The sequence below is a fragment of the Orycteropus afer genome, unplaced genomic scaffold (genome assembly GCF_000298275.1).
Source record: "Orycteropus afer afer isolate SDZICR_OR568_19922 unplaced genomic scaffold, OryAfe1.0 scaffold00266, whole genome shotgun sequence".
NCBI lineage: Eukaryota > Metazoa > Chordata > Mammalia > Tubulidentata > Orycteropodidae > Orycteropus > Orycteropus afer.
Window position 1 is genome coordinate 4,607,399 of NW_006921853.1, and position 20,164 is coordinate 4,627,562.

Genomic DNA, 20,164 nt, shown 5'->3' on the forward strand with positions numbered 1-20,164 from the left:
ATGACTGTTGCTTAGAGAGAACCTTGTGTTTCAGCGGCCACTGCCAGGCCGCACTGTCCCCAGCTCTGTGGGTAGGCTCTGGTGAACCAGCTGCCACAGGCAGGGATCAGGAGTCTAAGGAGTAAGCTGGGGCAAAAGGAGGTTCAGGAGGCACCCTGTAGGGGCTTGGCTTCTGGGAGTGTGACTGAGGTGGGATGGGCCTCAGGCTGGGCCCTCTTCAGGCATTCCTAGCAAAGCCACAAGGGGCTCCAGGGGCGTGGGGGTCCCAAGGGGCACCGGGTGTGTGCGTTGGTGCTTGCGGAGGTCGCTGGCACTCAGGAAGCCCTTGGGGCAGTGAGGGCAGGTGTAGGGGCGCACAGAGCTATGGGTGCGGCTGTGTTTGCGCAGCCCGGCCCGGTCAGAGAAGCTCTTCCCGCACTGGGTACAGGGAAAGGGCCGGAGCTCGGGGTGCGAGCGCTCATGCCGCCGCAGTAACGTCAGCGTGGAGAAGGCCTCCTTGCACTCCCGGCACGCAAACTGTGGGGGCTTCTCGTCCACCTCCTCACTCCCCGCCTCACCTGACCCTCCCAAGGGACCAGACGCCTCCCCGGAGCCAGCATTCTGGCTCTCCACGTGCTCCACCGTCATGCCCACTACTTGCCACTGTGTGGCCATCACCCCACTTGACTCCGGAGGCAGCCCTAGCAGCCCTGCCGGAGGGTCCCCGAGCCCCGTACCAGCTGCTGGTGCAGCCGAGCCCTCGCCGGCCACACCAACAGGCAGTGCCAGTCCCACTACCAGCTCCTGTTGCGGGGGAGCCCCTGCGGCCTCGCTGCTTCGGTGGGTCCGCTCGTGCTTCCTCAGGCTTGACGACACCACGAAGGACTTTCCGCAGGCGTTACAGTGGTACGGGCGCTCCCCCGAGTGCACTCGGCTGTGCTTGGTGAGGCTGGCTCGTTCGGCGAAGGCCCGCCCGCACTCCTCACAGCGGAAGGGTCGCTGGCCCGAGTGGACCAAGGCGTGTCGCTTGAGGTCCCAGGACGCCACGAACGTCTTGTCGCACTGCAGGCACTTGAACGGCCGGTCGCCTGTGTGCACGCGGCGATGCATGGCCAGGTCGGCGGGCTGCCGGAAGTCCTTGCCGCACTTCTCGCAGCGGTAAGGCTTCACGCCCTCGTGCGCCCGCTGGTGGCGGCGGAAGCTGGAAGGGTCGGAGAACATGCGGCCGCAACGCGGGCACAGGAAGGGCTTCTCGCCAGAGTGCGTGCGTTCATGGCTCTGGTAGGAGCTGAGCTGCGTGAAGCCCTTGCCACAGGCCGGGCAGCGATAGGGCTTCTGCGCCGCGTGGATGCGCTGGTGACAGGTGAGTGAGGACGAGCGTGAGAAGCTCTTCCCACACTCAGAGCAGAGGAAGGGGCGCTCGCCGGTGTGGGACCTGTGGGAGAGGCCCAGGCGTGAGGATGACCCTGCTCCCTGTGTGGGCTGCAATTTAGGGGCCCCTGGTGGCGTAGTAGTGCCTAAGGCATTTGACTGCTAACCAGAAGGGTGGCGGCTCAAACCCACCAGCCACTCTTAAGAAGGAAGACTGGGCAATCTACTTCCGTAAAGATTTACTGCCTCGGAAACCCAAAGGGGGTCACTATGAGTTGGAATCGACTCCATGGCAGTCAGTTTTTTGGTAACATCCTTGGGGGCCTTGGCATAATCCCCTAAGGACGACAGGACTGCATCCCAGAATAAGAAAACTTCAGACTTTAGGGGCTTATGGGCTGAAATTCCAGATAAGACCCTCAGCAGACCAAAGACCTAGACAGACCTTTCTCACCTCCACCCAAGACCTTTTGAGCTGCCCCAATTCTAGCCCTGCCCCCTTTCCTGCTCTCTAGGAACCCAGGCCAATCAGACCTCACCCCAGACCAACGCAGTTGGAGTTTCCCACCCTCACGCCCCACCTGGGTCCAGCTGCCACCAGCTTCTCTCCGGTGTCCACCCCTTCCCATAGTTCCGCCTACCCACCTTCCCACTGGCTCACTCCAAACACTCTTTGAGGCAACCCTGGACTCATTGGTCACAGGCAGCCATTGTAGTCCCACTTCCGCCCCATCTGCCAGCTCCAGGCCCTCACCTCTCGTGGTTGCGGAGGTCCTTGAGCTCAGCGTAGGCCTTGCCGCAGCGCTCACAACTGTAGGGCCGCAGGCCGGCGTGTGTGCGCCGATGCTTGCGGAACACCGAAGGGTCTGCGAAGCTCTTGCCGCAGTCGGCACAGGCGTAGGGCCGCTCGCCGGTGTGGCCGCGCTGATGGATCTTGAGCTTGGAGAGCGCGCCGTAGGCCTTGGGACAGTGAGTGCAACGGAAAGGCAACTCGCCGGCGTGCGAGGCCAGGTGCACGCGCAGGCACACGGGCTGCATGAAGCGGCGGCCACACTCGGGGCACGGGAAGGGCTTCTCGCCCGTGTGGCTGCGCCCGTGACTGCGCAGCTCAGGTGCCGTCTTGTAGGCCTTGGGGCACAGTGGACACGCATAGGGCCGAGGCTTAGCCGCTGCACCTGACACCTTGTCCCCACTGGCCTCTTCCGGCTTGGGTTCCGCTTCCGGCTTTGGCTTGACCTCGGCCATCTCCTCTTTACCACTTTCAGATCCATGTGTGGCAGCGTGCCGCGCGGCCCTGGGGGCATTTGGAAAGGTCTTGGTACATGACAGGCACTTGTAGCGGCGGCCAGAGCGCTTGTAGCCTGGGGCTGGCGACAGGGCCTCTGCAGACTCCACCTCCATGGCCTTGGTGGGCGGGGCTTCTCTGTGAGAGAGGCAATGTTAGACAGAAGCCCTATCCCTGCGCCAGTTCTCCAAGGCCTCTCTTTAGCAAAGCGCTCTCAAGGCCTCAGAGGGAACCCTACCTTATCTGCATTTCCCACCCAAGGCTTCTCAGCCTGAACCATGGGACCCCAACTTCCTTTTTTTCCCAAGCACTACTGGCTCTGACAGCCCACACCCAAGTTTCCCCTCTCATCCACTCACTGATGAAGGAAGGTTGGACCAGGGGACCTCAGAGGGGCGAAGCACCAGAAGGGTCACCTACACTTCCCTTTCCCAATCTCTGGCCTTCTCCAAACCCTGACATTCCCAGAGGGCCAAGGGTCCGTCTGTTCCACCATCTTCCTTCTTTAGCTCAGTGGCCAATGCCAAGCAAGGCTGTGGATATAGAGGGTACCCAGAGGGAAGCCTAGCCTGAAGGTCTCCGAGTGCCCAGGGCAGACAGACCTGAACCCAGAGGAGGGTGGCACCATCTGTCTGGCAGCTACACGTCCCCAGCATGTGTTTTGTCTTTCTCCTCTGGTTGGTTAGCTCTTGAGGCAGCAAATGTTCACACAGTATTCTGGCCTTGCACAGCTGTAAGGGACTCCACCCTAGACAGGAATCCTGGTCCACCCTGTGCTCTAGATTCCGTCTGCCTTCCGCTCCCATACCCCTGCCAATGGGGAGCTCATTCTCTCACAAGGCAGCGTCAGCCATTGCTGGCAATGAGATGTCTCGAGACATAATCCATGTATCTGATCTAGCAGGGGTTCCTGGCACACCTGCTGTGAGACCCCTGCTTTCTTGGTCCAGAACCAGGCACTCTCCACCCAGATGCTCCTGCGGATCATTGTTGGAAGGAAATAGGATTGCTGCTGTGTTAGTCTTAACACCAGCTCATCCTCCCCGGGGATGAAAGGAAGAGGATTACGTCTGATCCACTTAGGGAGGGCTCAGCAGCAGCTGCTGGGGGGTGGGGGGTGGGAGTAGGGGAGGGTATTGGTGTGGAGAGGGGAGGAGAGCCAGGTATACACAGAGACTAGGCTGGGAGGTGAGAGCCCTCGATTCTACTCCCAGCCCTTTGATAACTTGCTGTAAAATGAGTGCTCCTCTTAAGGCCTCTTTTCCCTCATCTATACTCTGGTTGGGAGCGCTGATAGCATAGTGACTAAGGCACTTGACTGCTAACCAGAAGGCTGGCGGTTCAAACCCACCAGCCACTCCTCGGAAGGAAGGTTGGGCATTCCTACTTCCGTAGTGATACTGCCTCAGAAACCCAAGGAGGGGTCACTATGAGTCAGGTGTGACTCGACGGTACACAACAACAACATACTCTGGTGGCATAGTGGCTAAGGCACTTGACTGCTAACCAGAAGGCTGGCGGTTCAAACCCACCAGCCACTCCTCGGAAGGAAGATGGGGCAATCTACTTCCGTAGTGATACTGCCTCGGAAACCCAAGGAGGGGTCGCTATGAGTCGGGTCCGACTCGACGGCACATAACAACAACAACAACAATAGACCTCAGGACTTGGTGGTTTCTAAGTAAAGACATTGGGGGAGGCTGGAGCTGAGCTGTCCAGGAGGGTGCTGGGGAAGTACAGGTCTCTAGACCTTGCCCCAGGAAAGGACTGTGGGAACAGCTTGCCTGGTTGACCAGGGAGAACACAGGAGCCACCAGGCTGAGTGCATCCTGTTTGGCCTGGTGGACCTGCCTCAGTTTCCCCTCTTCCCTGTGCACCATCTATTTTTTAAAGTATGTACTGCAATTTGGGTAAAAGTTTACAGAGCAAATTCATTTTCCATACAGCAGTTTACACACATTTTGTGTCATGACATTGACTGCAATTACCCACAATGTAACAGTTCTCTCCCTACTTCCTCCCGGCAGTTAACCTCTTCCCTGTGTCCTTCCCTCCCATGCACTCCCACCCCCAGAGCTGGCTCCCTATGCGAATACTGCCCTTCTCTTCTCCCACAACTGATTGCTCCAAGGTGTGTCTCTACCTGATGTAAATATTCACCCCATATGGCTGTCTGTTGTTTGGCTGGAAGCCACAGGAGTGAGTTCAATTCCAGACCAGAAGGGCAGCTAGGGGCCACAGTCTCAGGGGTCTCAACAGGTGCTATCAGACCAGCAAACCTGGTCTTTTTTCTTTTTCTTCTTCTTTTTTTTTTTTTTAATGATTTTGAGTATTTTTCTACATTGTTCTCCCACTCTATCCAGGATCTCCTGCACTGATCCCCCTCCGAGTGGTTGACAGTGGTAGCCAGGCACCATCTAGTTCTTCCGGTCTCGTGGTCATATAGCCCCAGACCCAATCTAAATATTCACAGGCATTGGCCACAGTCGTCTCCCTAAAGCACCATGGGATGCTCTCTGTCCTATGATCAAGAACTTCCATGCTTCCCATCGTATCTTTCAAGTTCCCAGAAACTTCCTGGCTGCTCCAAATCCCACTTCGTTTGAGCCCCACCTCCCCTGGGAAGCTCTTTCTAAATCCCCCTCTGGGTGTCCTCAATCCGACACAACCGTGTTTACCATCATCTTGGTTACTTTACTTTTATCACTAAATCCTGGGGCTGAAAAGGTGAGTCAAAGGGCTTGAGGTCCGATCTCCCCCACGGCTTGAATTCCTTCCCTAGTTTCTAAGGGATCCCGCCTCCTTCCTGGATGAGGCGCTCCTTCCCTTCCTTCCAGACGCCCTCTGCCAGATGGAAGATTCCTCTTTAATAAAAATGATAACTCACATCGGCTGAGCAGTTGCCAAATAGCAGGCAGTGTCCTAAGCTTTTTACAGGTTGTAACTCACTTAACCTTGATATCATCACTATGAGGAAAGTTCTATTAGAAGCCCTGTTTCACAGATAAGGGAACTGAGGCCCAGATGGTGGTATAGCATCATGGTTACATGCACCAAGTCTTTGAAACCAAACTGCCTGGCTTGGAATCCTGCCTCCACCATTTCCCAGCTGATGGGGCCTTGGGCAATTTACTTTACCTCTCAGGACCTCAGTTTTCTCATCTGAAAAGTGGAGCTAATAATAGTACTTACCTCAAAGGGTTGGGTGAGGACTGAATGAGGTAAGAATAATTATTGAGTCTTCTTAGAGACAAGCACCCTACTCAGCATGCTAACGTAGTTACTCATAGCTTCCGAAATGAGGATTCCTGTTATTTTATAGACAAGTAAACAGGTCCCAAGAGCTTGTCCTCCATCACACAGCTAGTAACCCTTGTGGCTGGGACTTGACTCCAGGTCTACTTAATTTGCCTTCTTTTGAGCCCTGCTCAGTCATCTGGGGCCTCCAAACTTTGCTGCCTGGGCACAAGGGCTAAGTAGGCTAGGCCACTGCTTAGAATCTCACCATTAACTCCACTCTTCACTGTTTACTGAGAATTCTTCCTACTACCATTTCCCTAGAGTGAGGTCTCTCCCAGTTAGGTCTGTGAAACTCCTGCATCAGAGTCATCATCTAGGGGCTTGAGAGAGAGCTCCCACTCTGTACTTTAAACCACATTTCTCAATCATTCCTATCCAACACTTCAGAATTAAACACTCATCCCTGGGTCTTCACAAGCTCCTAAGAGGGAAGCTTTTTTTATTTTTTTCCCCTAATATTTTACTAGGAACTCTGGTAGCACAGTGCCTAAGGCATCTGACTGCTAACTAGAAGGTTGGCAGTTCAAACCCACCAGCCACTCCGTGGAAGCAAGACTGGACAATCTACTTCTGTAAAGATTTACCATCTCAGAAACCCAACAGGGGTCACTATGAGTCAGAATTGACTTGACAGCAGTAGGTTATTATTTAATTGTGTTTTTGGTTTCCATAGCAGTTTAGGTTCCTATTCAACAATTTATACACATGCTATTTAGTGACATCAGTTACAGTCTTCACAATGCATGAATATTATCTCACTTCCATTCTGGTTGTCCTGTTTCCATTAATCTAGTTTCCCTGCCCCTTACATTCTCATTCTTGGTTTAAAGTAATTGTTGACAGTTTAGTATCATACAGAATACAAAGGAGTGTAGTATTTACAGGTGATAGTCATTATTTTTTAAGCCAATTTGTTAATTTAGCTACAAGGTGACCTCAGGGTTAGTTTCAGTTGAAGGATTGATGAGTATCTCAGGGCAATAGTCTTGGGGAGTTCTCCAGTCTCAACCAGTGAGTAGGACTTTTGTTCTGTTTAATTTTTAAGAATTTGAGGTTCTGTTCCACATTTTTCTCCCATTCCACCAAGGTCCATCTCTTGTGGCCCTGATCGAACTGGTTGTTGGTAGTAGCCGGGCACCACTCTTCTGGTCTCAGGGTAGATAAGTCCATGGTTCATGTAGACTATTTGTCCTGTAGACTAGTTTCTTCTCTGAGTCTTTGGTTTCCTTCTTTCTTTTTTGCTCCAGACAAGTACCAAACAATAGTTGGATGTCAGATGGCCATTCACAAGCTTTTAAGACCCCAGATGCTACTCCCCAAACTAAGATGTGGAACATAACTTTATATTATGCCAAATGACCAAAATGTCCCATGAGACTATGGTCCTTATTCTTCAAACCCAGAAACTGAATCCCTAGGTGCTGGTTATATCTAGACAGTATCTATAACTATACACATACAAGGAGCTCTGGTGGTGCAGTGGTCAATGTTTTAGGCTGCTAACCAGAAAGTTGGTGCTTTGAACCCACCAGCCACTCTGCAGGAGAGAGATGAGGCAGTCTGCTTCCATAAAGATTCATGGCCTTGGAAACCCTATGGGGCAGTTCTACTCTCTCCTAAAGGGTTGGTATGAGTTGGAATCAACTAGGTGGCAGTGGGCTTGGTTTTTTTTGCCTAATACATATACATACACATATATAAACCGCATATATATGTATTTTTGGGTTGATTTTGCTATTGCTTCAAAATTATATAAGCCATAGCAATTACCAACAGGTCCTTTTTTCTTGCGTACCTTTAGTGACATCATTTACTTTTACCAAGCTGCATGCTCCTCACACTCATTCAGTATTACCTTTCAGAGAGGGAGGGAGGCATTTTGACTACAGCCCTTGGTCACTATGAATCAGAAGTGACTCGATGGCAGTGTTTTTTTTCTGACAGATTTGGAGACCAAGGTCTCCAAAGGGAAAAAAAAAGTTGTCCAAGGGCACAGAGCTAGCCAAAGACCTACATTCACTCAAGGTTTATTAGGCAAATCCTGAGACTTCTCACTACTCCAAGGACAAAGAGAAGGCCCCAAACGGGACCAATCTAAGCCCTGCCTATATTATCTCTAACTACCTGCCCCCTTCCCGCCCCCAGTCCCAGTAGGCTCCACCCACACAGGCCCCCTTTCTTTTTCTCAAAGGGCTAACTCACCTCAGGGCCTTTGCACTAGTGGTTCTTCCAGAACCACTTTTCCTCCAGGATCTTTGCCTCTCTCACTTCACTTGGTCTCAGCTCCCTGTCATCTCAAGATGACATCATTTTCTTAATGCTGCCTGCACTCCCATTCATCACTCTCTAATCTCCTTTAGGGAGCTCTGGTGGCATAGTGCCAAGGGCATTTATTTGACTGCTAACCAGAAGGCTGGCGGTTCAAACCCACCAGCCACTCCTCAGAAAGAAGACTGGGCAATCTACTTCCATAGTGATACCACCTGGGAAACCCAAGGAGGGATCGCTAGGAGTCAGACTGACTGGATGGCAGTGAGTTTGGGTTTTGGTTTTTTTTTTTGTATCTTCTTCATGGTGCTTATCTGGGTAACACTGTGCAAGCTTACCATGGGCCATGTTCCATTCTAAGCATTTTGTGTATACTACCCAAGCTACCCTAACCCATCAGCCACCCAGCAGAAGGGGCAATCTACTTCCGTAAAGACTTACGCCTTGGAAACCCTATGGAGGTCACTATGAGTCAGAATTGACTCAATGACAGTGAGCTTGGTTTTTGGTTTCCCAAAACTAAACCTCACACTGCTAACTGAAACAGTATTATTTTTCCCATTTTACAGATGAGGACTGAGGCATAAAGAGGTGAAATAATTTGTTCACAGTCACAGTCAAAGTCGTTATTCGACCCCCCGAAACTTCTGCTGTTTGATTATTGCTATGTCAGGACTTACACGTTTATAGTTTGCTTGTTAATTCTCTGTCTCTAGCACCACAGCCCAAGCTGGTAAAGATCATGAGCTTGGATTACGCTGTACCCTCTACACCTAGAGGCAGGGTGGGTGCTCCAAAGAGAACTGAAGGAGTCAGTCTTCGAGATGGAATTCAAACCCAGGTCTGTAGCTCTGGTCACCTTGGATTCAATCAACCAACCAACCAACCAAACCCTGCTGTCGAGTCAGATTCAACTCATATGCACTACGCCACCAGCTACCTTGGATCCAGGGCTGTTTAACCTGCCCCATTTAACCTAAGATCACCTCCTCCATAGTGCTAGTGCAAGGAGTTGGTGACAGAGTGGGATAGAGCCTTCTATCTGTGCTTCCTACTGGCTTAGGAGGGAAATGAAGTTGCCTGAGCCAGTTCTCAACTGCCAGGGATGCAAAGAGCTTGGGCCAGCACCCTGAGGCAGGGACCAAGTGGGAAAGGAACCACTTTTAGTGCCTAAGGTATTTGACTGCTAACCAGAAGGCTGGTGATTCAAACCAGCCACTCCTCAAAAGAAAGATTGGACAATCTACTTCCTAGTGATACTGCCTCGGAAACCCAAGGAGGGGTCACTATGAGTCAAAATCGACTTAGCAGCGGTGAGCTCCCCCCACCCCACCCCTGCCGCCCCTCCAGCACTTCAATCTGGATTTCTAAACAAGCAGTCGCCACACAGACACAACAGGTTGTGAAAGACACGGTAAGCTGGCAGATAGGGAACTGTGCAAGGTACAGAGGTGAGCGCTAATCACCTCCCAGGCCTCCGACTGGGTCAATTACCACTTGATCCCAACCTATTCTTTCCGCCTCAGTTCCAGTTGCAGCATCCCTCTCTCCTGCCAGCGATCTAAGCTCCAGCCACAATCCTCATCCTTCCCCACCTGCAGGCATCTCCACAGTTTCCTCTGCCTCAGAAGTCTTTGCTCGCTTTCTCCCATAAGAAAACTCTTCTGATATTATCTAAGGGATACTTAGTTGGCACTGGAGATAGGGGCTCCACGGCGCTCTGTGCCTCGCCACTAAAATGTTGCCTCTGAGGCATGTGGGGGTTTGCAAGGCATTAAGGCCGATGAGACGGGCTGCGGAGGGGCCGTGAGCTGCAGAAACGACGTCCTGCATCTAAGCCTGCACTGCTCGCTTTCTGCAACCATCCAAGTGTCCACACCCTACTAGACAGGCAGCTTTCGCAAGGCAGGGACCCAGGTTGTTTCGTCTCGGAATAAACCCTGGGGAAACGTGGCCTCGGAAAACATGGCAAGAAGGAATCCACGATGAATGAGGGAATGAATGGACGGAGGGCCGGGCGCGAGACAAAGGCTTGCAAAATGGCGTTCTCTAGGACCGCGGGAGGGGCGGCCAGGGACACGGCGGGGGAGGGGGGCCGTAGACGCCGGGGACCTTGCTGGACTGCCGCGCGACTGGGACAAAAGCTCGCAACAGGGCGGGCTCTAGGACCCCCGGGTCCGCGCTGCCCATAGCGGGCAGGCGCGTAGGCCGAGTCCCGGCGCCCGCATTCACCTGGCCCGCGAGGATAGCCGGCGGGTTCTAGGACCCGCTGGGCCCGGCGGCCGCTCGCGCCCGCCCGGGGCCGCTCTCTTCCCGCCCCGCCCGCTTTGTCCGCGCCCTGCCGGCCCTGTCCTCCCTCGGCGCCTACAAGGAAACTGAAGCCAGCTCGGATCCCGTCCACGCTGCAGCTGGCCACGGACTCGGTGGCTTCCCGCCGGTGTTTCCTACCTGAATGGAGTTGGATTGGCTCTGCGACGTCAGCGGTGGCTCCTCTCACCGACTGAACCCGGGACTCTGCCAGAGAGGGGGCAGGCACTAGGACCCAGCGGGGGGGGGGGGGGGGAGGGAAGGCGGGGCCGGCGAGCGGAAGTAGAAGGGAGATTTCACTGACTCCGGAGGAAGGAAAAGGTTTATGGGAGTACCCCAGCCGCTGGTGGCGGGGAAGTATCTTTGCTAGGGGTTTGTGGTGCTGAAGGAAAGGAACGCTGGACGGGTTTATGGTATATACTTGGCTCTTGCTCTAGCTTGGGGCCAGGTCTCCAGAAATGTCCCCAAAAACTAGAAGGTGGGAGGACAGAAAGGCCATGCTCAAGGCTTTGTAGTTCCTAAATCCGCTTATAGTCCACATTTCCTTTAATAGCGAGAAATGAGTTTAATGAAGCTTTCCCCATCGGTCTTGGGAACAGTCTTCCAGAGAGCCCCGCGAAACGTATCGTCAAGGTACTGAAGCCAAAGCTGCAGAACCCTTCCCTCCCCCCTCTTCAGCGTTCACCTAATATGCAGCGGAACGACTTTTGAGACTTGCCGGAAGTGTGGCTAAGGTTAGTGCGTAAACGGCAGCGCCGTGACCTACGTGGGCAGGACCAAAGTCGCGTTTGCCTGCTTCATCCCTGACGCCGGAAGTGTGTCTTCGTAGACGGCTGTTTAGAGGCGGGACAGGAAGTGTTCCGGAGGCTGAGGTTTCGCGGGGACGCATTTGCGGCTCGGATACTTCCTGTTTCCTAGTAACAATAGGAAGTGTCCGCGGAGCTCGGGAGTACACTCTTGATCGTACCAGCTGCGTTCTCATCCTTCTACCCTCTTTTTACTCCTCTCCTGCCTCACTTTCTTTTCCTCCCCTCGCACCTCTAGGGGAGCCCTGTCTGAGTGCGTACGTGGGCGCGCGCGAGCCCCCCCCCTCCGCCACCCCTTGGGGCGCGCGGCTGCAGTTAGGGTAAGGGTCCCAGTGCGCAGGCGCGTGCTCGTTCGCTGTCCCACTGCCGGCCGCCCGCAGTCCCCAACGGACGCGCCCGCTGCGGGAAACAGAAGGGGTTGTCCGTGCGAGGTGGGGTTCCTGAGAGGATATTGGCAGAGGAAATGAGGGGAGAGAACCTTGGTGGCGATAGACTGAGGGAGGGACTCTTTAGCGAAGGGGTTTTGTGAGGTTCGGTGGAGGGGTTTAGAGTCGGAGACAGGAATGATAATGGGGCCCCATGGAAGTGAAGAGTCAGAGACCGAGAAGGCCAAGGTGAGGTAGGAGGAGGCACGAGTTGCTGCTATGAGGACCGAGCAAGGGCTTTGGAATGAAGGCTGCCTGAGTCATTGCGTTTGCTCATGTGTAAACTGGGTTTACAGAGGCATTACAGTGTGTTGTGAGGATTAAGTGACAATGAGTGTACTTTGTTTAGTGCGGTGCCTGCCACTTAATGCGCAGCATAAGTTGCTGTCGTCATCAGTAATGTTTAGGAGAAGTAATAGAGGAAAAAATGAGAAGGCATGATGAATCTAGGGTGAGGAGCCATGGGAAAGAAGAGGTAGGCGTTGAAGAGCAACCGGAAATGAGATAAGATTTCCACAATGGAAGGTCGTCTGGGTACAGCGGAAGTAGGTGAAGGAAATGGTAGAGACAGTTTTTTGGGAAGGAGACCTTTTGAGACTGACAGAAATAGGGGATATAGAAGAACAAGTCAGCCCTTCCAAAGGGGCTTCTGACCTTTCAGGTCTCTAGCTGTTAGCTAGAGAAAGAGCCTGCTTTTTTAGTACCCACAGCCACTATCATTAGTCGTTTGTCTTTAATTGAGAGGTGAAAGAAGGATTGGGCTTCTCTAAGGTCTGGTAACAGAAGTATTTTGCATTCCTCTGAACTTTAATTTCCTCATCTGTAGCTCTGGAAATGAGTTAGGTCTAGGGGAGCTTCCATACTTGGGAAGTTTATATATAGAAAGACTTTAAATGATGGTGCCCGTAAGTCAAATCCAGTAGAAAGTAGGTCCCTGGGCATTGATACTTAGAAAACTTCTCTTTGGTTCCTGGTGAACTTGTGGCTCATAGAGTCAAGAGACAAAGGTAATTTAGGCCAGCCTTCTGACCACTGCTCCTTCTTCCTAGGCCTTGGCTCCTCCGCCAGAGGAAGATGCTGCTGCCACCTGTCTGCTCTTCCTGAACCTCCAGGTTTCTGCTACGCTGCCCCATGGAGGACGTGTCTGCCCCGCTCAGCTGCTCTGATTGTCAGCGCCACTTTCCTAGCCTCCCAGAACTGGTACGGCACCGAGAACTTCTCCACCCATCTCCCAACGAGGACACTGAGGAGTCTGATTGCATACCCCGGCCCTACCGGTGTCAGCAGTGTGGACGGGGTTACCGTCACCCAGGGAGCCTGGTCAACCACCGCCGGACCCACGAGACTGGCCTTTTCCCTTGTACCACCTGTGGCAAGGACTTCACCAATCCCATGGCCCTCAAAAGCCACATGAGGACTCATGCTCCTGAGGGCCGCCGCAGGCGCAGGCCTCCCCGCCCCAAAGACGCCACCCCATGCTTCCAGGGCGAGATGGTGTCCACTGACTCATGGGACCAGAAGCTTGGCCCAGAGGAAGGCTGGGAAAACCAGACAAAACATACAGAAGAGACACCTGGCTGTGGGTCTGGGCCTGGCCCCAGGACAGCTCCAGGCACTTGGGAGGATCCATCCACTAGACAAAGAGAAGTCTGGGAAAGCCAGCCAGATCCTGAAGAGAGTGCAAAACGCTGGGGGGCCACTACCAACTCTGCGAGAGCCCCACCTCTCCCCACCCCAGCCAGCAGCCTCCTTAGCAATTTGGAGCAGTACTTGGCTGAATCTGTTGTGAACTTCACAGGGAGCCAGGAACCCACCCAGTCCCCTCCTGCTGAGGAGGAACGACGATACAAGTGCAGCCAATGTGGCAAGACCTATAAGCATGCTGGCAGCCTCACCAACCACCGCCAGAGCCACACCCTAGGCATCTACCCTTGCGCCATCTGCTTCAAGGAATTCTCTAACCTAATGGCTCTGAAGAACCACTCCCGGCTCCATGCCCAGTATCGGCCTTACAGGTGTCCCCACTGCCCCCGTGCCTTCCGGCTCCCTCGGGAGCTGCTGGAACACCAGCAGTCCCATGAGGGTGAAAAGCAGGAGGGGCTGTGGGAAGGGAAGGGGATACCAACCACCAATGGGCACATAGATGAGAGCATTCGGAACCAGCTCCCTACTACACAGATGCTAAACAGCTCTGGGGAGCTCAGCACCTCTGGGGAGCTAGAGGACAGTAGCCTGGAAGAATACCGACCTTTCCGCTGTGGGGAATGTGGACGCACTTACCGCCATGCTGGGAGCCTCATCAACCACCGCAAGAGCCACCAGACAGGTATCTACCCATGTTCCATCTGTTCCAAGCAGTTGTTCAATGTGGCTGCCCTCAAAAACCATGTGAGGGCTCATCACAGACCCCGGCCAGGACCTGGGGAAGGTAGACAGTCGTCAGTGATGTCAGGTGGGAACACCTCAAAAGAAGAAGAAGATCCTGCCACCCTGGATTATCGCCCCTATAAGTGCAATGAGTGTGGTCGAGCCTATCGCCACCGGGGGAGCCTGGTGAACCACCGCCATACTCACAGGACAGGAGAGTACCAGTGCTCACTCTGTCCTCGCAAGTACTCCAACCTCATGGCCCTGCGCAACCACGTGCGGGTACACTGCAAGGCTGCTCGCCGCAGCGCAGGCCCAGGAACCAACGGTCCCCCTAGCCACATCAAGGTGGGAGCAGAGGCACCCCCACATAAAGATCAGGAACATGGGTGTAAGCGTGAAGAGGAGGCCACTGATAACGCCCCAGCAGCAGGTGGGACAGCACCACAGATCTGTAGTGTCTGTGGGCTGCTCTTTGAGGACCCTGAAAGCCTTGAACATCATTGCTGGACCCATCGGGGAGAGAAAGGGGAAAACCACCGGGCAGAGACCAGGGTATCACCTCCTCGAGCGTTCTCCTGCCAAGACTGTGGAAAGAGCTATCGTCACTCAGGCAGCCTTATCAACCACAGGCAGACCCACCAGACGGGGGACTTCAGTTGTGGGGCCTGTGCCAAGCACTTCCACACCATGGCTGCCATGAAGAACCACTTGCGACTTCACAGCCGGCGGCGGAGCCGGCGGCACTGGAGGCGGGCTGGCAGTGCTGGTGGGGGTGGGGGTGCCAAGCTCCCATCAGCAGAGGACTGGGCCCAGGAGGATGGTGAGAGCCCAGAGTTTCCCCAAGACCTTTCAGAAGAAAGTCCGAGTGGGGCTGAAGACAACTTGGATAGTGACGGGGACTGTTTGCAGGCTGAATCTGAGGGGGACAAATGTGGGCTTGAGCGGGACGAGGCCTGTTTCCATGGTGATAAAGAGACCCGAGGCAATGAGGAAGGACTGGAAAGAAAGAACTGTTTTCTTGAGAACTTGGGCATCCCAGGAGATGAAGAAGGCAGTGGGGCACGCTTCTGTGACAGCCTCACTGAGGTGAATGAAGACCAGAAACCAGCCACAGACCTGCCCAAGCCCTCTTCCTGCTCTGCCGAAGCAGTCACTGGCTGGCAGGCTGAGGCCTCCCATACATGTTCTGACTGTGGGCATTCTTTCCCTCATGCCACCGGCCTGCTGAGCCACAGGCCCTGCCATCCACCAGGCATCTATCAGTGCTCCCTCTGCCCAAAGGAGTTTGACTCCCTGCCTGCCCTGCGCAGCCACTTCCGGAACCATGGGCCTGGGGAGGTGAGCTCAGCACAGCCTTTCCTCTGCTGCCTCTGTGGCATGATCTTCCCAGGGCGGGCTGGCTACAGGCTTCACCGGCGCCAGGCTCACTACTCTGGAGTGATTGAGGGCTCAGAGGAGGAAGGGGAGGAGGAAGGAACAGCAGAGGCAGCCTCTACCCAGAGCCCTCCGTTGCAGCTCTCAGAAGCTGAGCTGCTGAATCAGTTGCAGCGGGAGGTGGAGGCACTGGATGGAGCAGGTTATGGGCACATCTGTGGCTGCTGTGGTCAGACCTATGACGACCTGGGGAGCCTGGAGCGTCACCACCAAAGTCTGGGTGGTGCATTTGGGAACACCATAGACAAGGCACCCAGCCACTTGGGAGAGACAGGTAATGGCACAGAGATGGTTACAGATAGTGTCTGTGAGGGCACAGTGACCTTAGTCTCTGGGGAGGGTGCAGACATGAAGTCTGGAGAGGGAGTAGGTGCCACAGTTGCAGACAGCCTTTGCATGCAGGGTGGTGAAAGTTCCCTGGAGGCCCAGCCCCGCCCTTTCCGCTGCAACCAGTGCGGCAAGACCTATCGCCATGGGGGCAGCCTGGTGAACCACCGCAAGATCCACCAGACTGGAGACTTCATCTGCCCTGTCTGTTCCCGCTGTTACCCCAACCTGGCTGCCTACCGTAATCACCTACGAAACCACCCCCGCTGCAAAGGCTCTGAGCCCCAAGTTGGGCCCATCTCCGAAACGGAAGGCAGCTGTGAGCCCCAGAACCTGGCAGAGGAAGGCCTGGGGCAGGCAGAAGTGGAGAAGCTCCAGGAAGACCTTAAAGTGGAGCCCCCGGAGGAGGTGGCAAGGGTGAAAGAGGAGGTCTGGGAGGAGACCACTGTGAAGGGGGAGGAGATGGAGCCAAGGTTGGAGACCGCAGAGAAGGGCTGCCAGACTGAAGCCAGCTCTGAGCGGCCCTTCAGCTGCGAGGTGTGCGGCCGGTCATACAAGCACGCGGGCAGCCTCATCAATCACCGGCAGAGCCATCAGACCGGCCATTTCGGCTGCCAGGCTTGCTCCAAGGGCTTCTCCAACCTCATGTCTCTCAAGAACCATCGGCGGATCCATGCAGATCCCCGGCGTTTCCGCTGTGGTGAGTGTGGGAAGGCCTTCCGACTGCGGAAACAGCTGGCCAGCCACCAGCGAGTCCATGTTGAGCGGCATGGGGGTGGGGGCTCCCGAAAGCTGACTCGGGAAGATCGGCCCTTCCGTTGTGGGCAGTGTGGGCGGAGCTATCGCCATGCTGGGAGCCTCCTGAATCACCGGCGCAGCCACGAGACGGGCCAGTACAGCTGCCCCACCTGCCCCAAGACCTACTCCAACCGCATGGCGCTGAAGGACCACCAGAGGCTGCATTCAGAGAGCCGGCGGCGGCGGGCAGGGCGGTCCCGACGAGCAGCCGTGCGCTGTGCCCTCTGTGGCCGGGGCTTCCCTGGCCGGGGCTCTTTGGAACGGCACCTGCGGGAGCATGAGGAAGAAACCAAAAGCGAGCTGGCCAGTGGCCAGGGAGGCCCAAATGGCACCCAGGGAAGTGAGGGGAACCTGGCTGATGCCCGAGGACTCGAGGGCAGATCATGTGGTAATGAGACAGTACTTCCGCTGGAGGATGGCGCCATGAGGCCAGGTGAGCATGGTCAGAGCCCCGTCAGGGCAGCAGGTGCAGAAGTCTCAGAGCCACTCTCTGGGGGGGGGAACATGGGGAAGGCAGATGGGTGTCAAGGAGACAGGGGACCAGTGAATCACAACGAAGGTTGGGTTCCTCAGGGTCAGGTACTGACCAGTCCAAAAGATGAGTCAGGCTGTAGTTTCCCCGGCCCTTGCCACCTTGGCAACAGCCAGCCCAGTAGACTTAGTATGAGTCATGGAGATAGCTGGGACAATGGAGACAGCAGCTCTCAGCTTCAGCCAGAGAGCTGTCCCTTTTCCTGTTGCCAATGCGGCAAGACCTACTGCCAGTCAGGTGGCAGCACCCCCCAGCCAGCTGGCCACTGCTGTCCGCTCTGCTCCATGGAATTCTTGAACCCTGTGGCCACCAAGAGCCATAACCACGACCACGTAGCTGCTCAGACTTTTGCCTGCCCTGATTGTGGCCAGGCCTTTCAGTCCCACCGGGAACTAGCCAGCCACCTGCAAAGTCATGCCAGGGGCCTCAGTCAGGTGCCACTCCAGACAGGAGGCCAGGGATCCCAGAGCTGGGACTACAGAGGACCAATTGGGTCTCCGTGGTCAAGGGAGAGCCCAGGAGACCCCATCAGAACCCATCAGAGCTCCAGGAGAGAATGTTGGGAGAGCTAGTAGAGGGCGAGGAGTTAAACCCACGGTGGCTGAAGACGAGGAGCGGCCCTCTGCTGTGCCCAGTGTGAGCGTTCTACCACCGTGCTGGTAGCCTGCTGAACCACCAGAAGGCCCACGCCACTGGACTCTATCCCTGCTCCCTCTGCCCCAAACTTCTGCCCAACCTGCTGTCCCTCAAGAACCATGCCAGGACCCACACGGACCCCAAGCGCCACTGCTGCAGCGTCTGTGGCAAGGCTTTCCAGACAGCTGCCTGGCTAGAGGGCCATGGGCGGGTCCATGCACCCCGGGAGGGGCCCTTCACCTGCCCCCATTGTCCCCGCCACTTCCGCCACCAAATCAGCTTCCTGCAGCACCAGCCGCAGCACCAGGAGGAATGGACAGTGGCAGGCTCTGGTATGGGGGCATGAATGGGCTGGAGCAGAGCATTGACTGGAGGGTCCTTGAAGGAGGTGGGCATACAGCAGAGGACCAGATCAGGCCCCCGAGACGGGTGGGGGAGCAAGGAACGAGAGGAGAGGGTCACATGGATTCAGAGAGGCGGGCAGTGGCTTTGGCTGTGGAGGAAGAACTAGTTTGAGGATGCTGCCTGTTGAAGGGCTGAGATCTGAACTGACAGGTAAAAGGAGGGCACGCTGTGGAGGTAGTTGTCAGACAGCTGTCTGGGCTTCTCTGCTGTGCCGTAGCCAGAGAGGAGCGGTCTTTGTTTTAGGAGAGGGGCCGGCTGGGGACCACCTGACTCCAGATTTAGCCTGTAGTAATTCCCAGAGGAAAAGATGAAGCCACTGGTTGGGTCCCCATTCTGTTCCTTCCTATACCAGAGTAGGCAAGGAGCCAGGGAGTGAGGAATGGGGCGTGGGGGGCACCTCCACACTGGATTGCTTCACAGCTGCTTTGCTGACTTGGCCACAGGAACTGGGTCACTGGTTGGCACTCCGACTCCCTGTTCCCCTTTTTCTGCATCTCGTCTCTGCGCCTTCCTCTGTCCTTGTTTACCCACAGCTCTTCTTCCCTTTTATTCAACTCCTTTTGCTCTCCCTGAATCTCCTTTTTAGGATCCAACCAAACCACCCTTTCCACCTGCGTGCCTCCCCACTCCCAGCCCCAAGCACACCTTTGACCAGAGGCCTGAGTCACAGATAATTGTTTCTTTGAAGCTCACCTTAGCTGAGGCAACCACAGTCATTAGCCCCTATCTCGTCTTCTATCAAGAGGGTGATTTGCTTGTAAGATGGCCCCCACCCAGCCCAGGTGGAGACTCTGGCTTCACTTGAAGTTGCAGTTGAGGGGGGCAGCCTGTTTCCTCAGCCATCCTGCCACCTCTCCCCTTCTAGAGATTTGTGGCCCTTCTCCCAGGACCCATTACATTTAGTGGCATTCTGGGGTGGGTGTTCTTGAGATGGTGGGCTCTTGCCCGGAGATTGTCAGGGAAGGTGGGGATGAGGTGGGGATGGCGGGTGAGATTCTCCTGAGAGTTGAAGGGATGGCGTTCAGAAGAAAAGATTGCTTGTGACTTAAGGGAAAGAGCCACTTAGCCAGGTCTGGGGAAACGGTTGGTGGTTTCAAGTTTCCCAGACCACGGAATGGCTTTCAGGCTTGGACGATTACCATAGTATGTGTGGTCTGTGCTCTCGGTCAGTGACCTCTCTCTCTCCCTTCTCCCCAGGGGCTCCAGCGGCGGACAGAGGGGCCTCGTCGTTGCCCCCTCCACCTACCCCAGCTCCACTCCTGGACCCTTCACCCCAGTGGCCTGCAGACCTCAGCTTCTCCCTCTGAACTCCGAGACTCCAAAGATCAGAATATTGGGGGGGTGGGGGGAGGCGGGGGAGGGAAGGATTCGGTCTCCCGTGTTTCACTCAGGAGCGGTTTGGGCATCCAGACTGCTTAGCTCCCCTCCCCCTGCAAAGTAGACCCAGCTCTGGCTTCTTTTCCCAAGGAGGGAGTGGGGTGTCCTCATGTCCCTGCCCTCGAACCTCCCTCCCCCAGCCTTTGTCACCGTGCTCTGCCCTATGACCTGCCCTGCAGGAAGCTGGGTGTCCAGCTCCGCCGAGGTCCTGGGCAGGCCCTGCCGGCCAGATTCCAACCCCAGGGAGAAGCAGTCAGCGATGGGTAGGATGTTGCCTATGGAAGGGGAGCCTTTTGCTATAATTTGTAACTTATTTTCTAAAGTCTATTTTGTAACAATTTATTTAAGTTTCAAAAAAAGGAAAATTGCTCCCCCCCCCCAAAAAAAAAAAGAAATTTTTGAAACACTTGGCTTTGTGGTGATACTTGATCAGAGGGCTCGGAAGTGCTGGGGGTCGGCGCCCACGGCAGAGAGCAGAGCTCGGTGGTGGGAGCATTCTTAGGCCTTGTCTCCCTGTCCTGCAGGGGCTAGTGGTCAGCAGGGC

The 20,164-nt window shown here is 55.2% G+C and overlaps 2 protein-coding genes across 2 annotated transcripts; one reads left to right on the plus strand and one right to left on the minus strand.

Annotated features, from left to right (window-relative positions):
• Positions 1-201: 201 nt before the first annotated feature.
• On the minus strand, positions 202-2,754 carry ZNF668 (zinc finger protein 668). The gene is made up of 2 exons (XM_007950265.2): positions 2,105-2,754; positions 202-1,414 (listed from the first exon to the last, which is right to left on the minus strand). The coding sequence occupies exons 1-2, from the start codon at positions 2,749-2,751 to the stop codon at positions 202-204; spliced, it is 1,860 nt and encodes a 619-aa protein (XP_007948456.1). The 5' UTR covers positions 2,752-2,754.
• Positions 2,755-12,872: 10,118 nt separating this feature from the next.
• Positions 12,873-19,550, plus strand: ZNF646 (zinc finger protein 646). Its single transcript, XM_042782235.1, is given in 5 exon segments — positions 12,873-17,647; positions 17,649-17,824; positions 17,827-17,844; positions 17,847-18,171; positions 19,433-19,550. Coding segments are annotated over 5 exon segments (5,412 nt in total).
• Positions 19,551-20,164: the final 614 nt, after the last annotated feature.

Excerpts from the sequence above, each read along its gene's own strand:
- ZNF668 (XM_007950265.2), bottom strand. The coding sequence starts at position 2,751 with ATGGAGGTGGAGTCTGCAGAGGCCCTGTCGCCAGCCCCAGGCTACAAG. Across the intron at positions 1,415-2,104 it reads GACCTCCGCAACCACGAGAG|GTCCCACACCGGCGAGCGCC; the intron begins GTGAGGGCCTGG and ends CCTCTCCCACAG.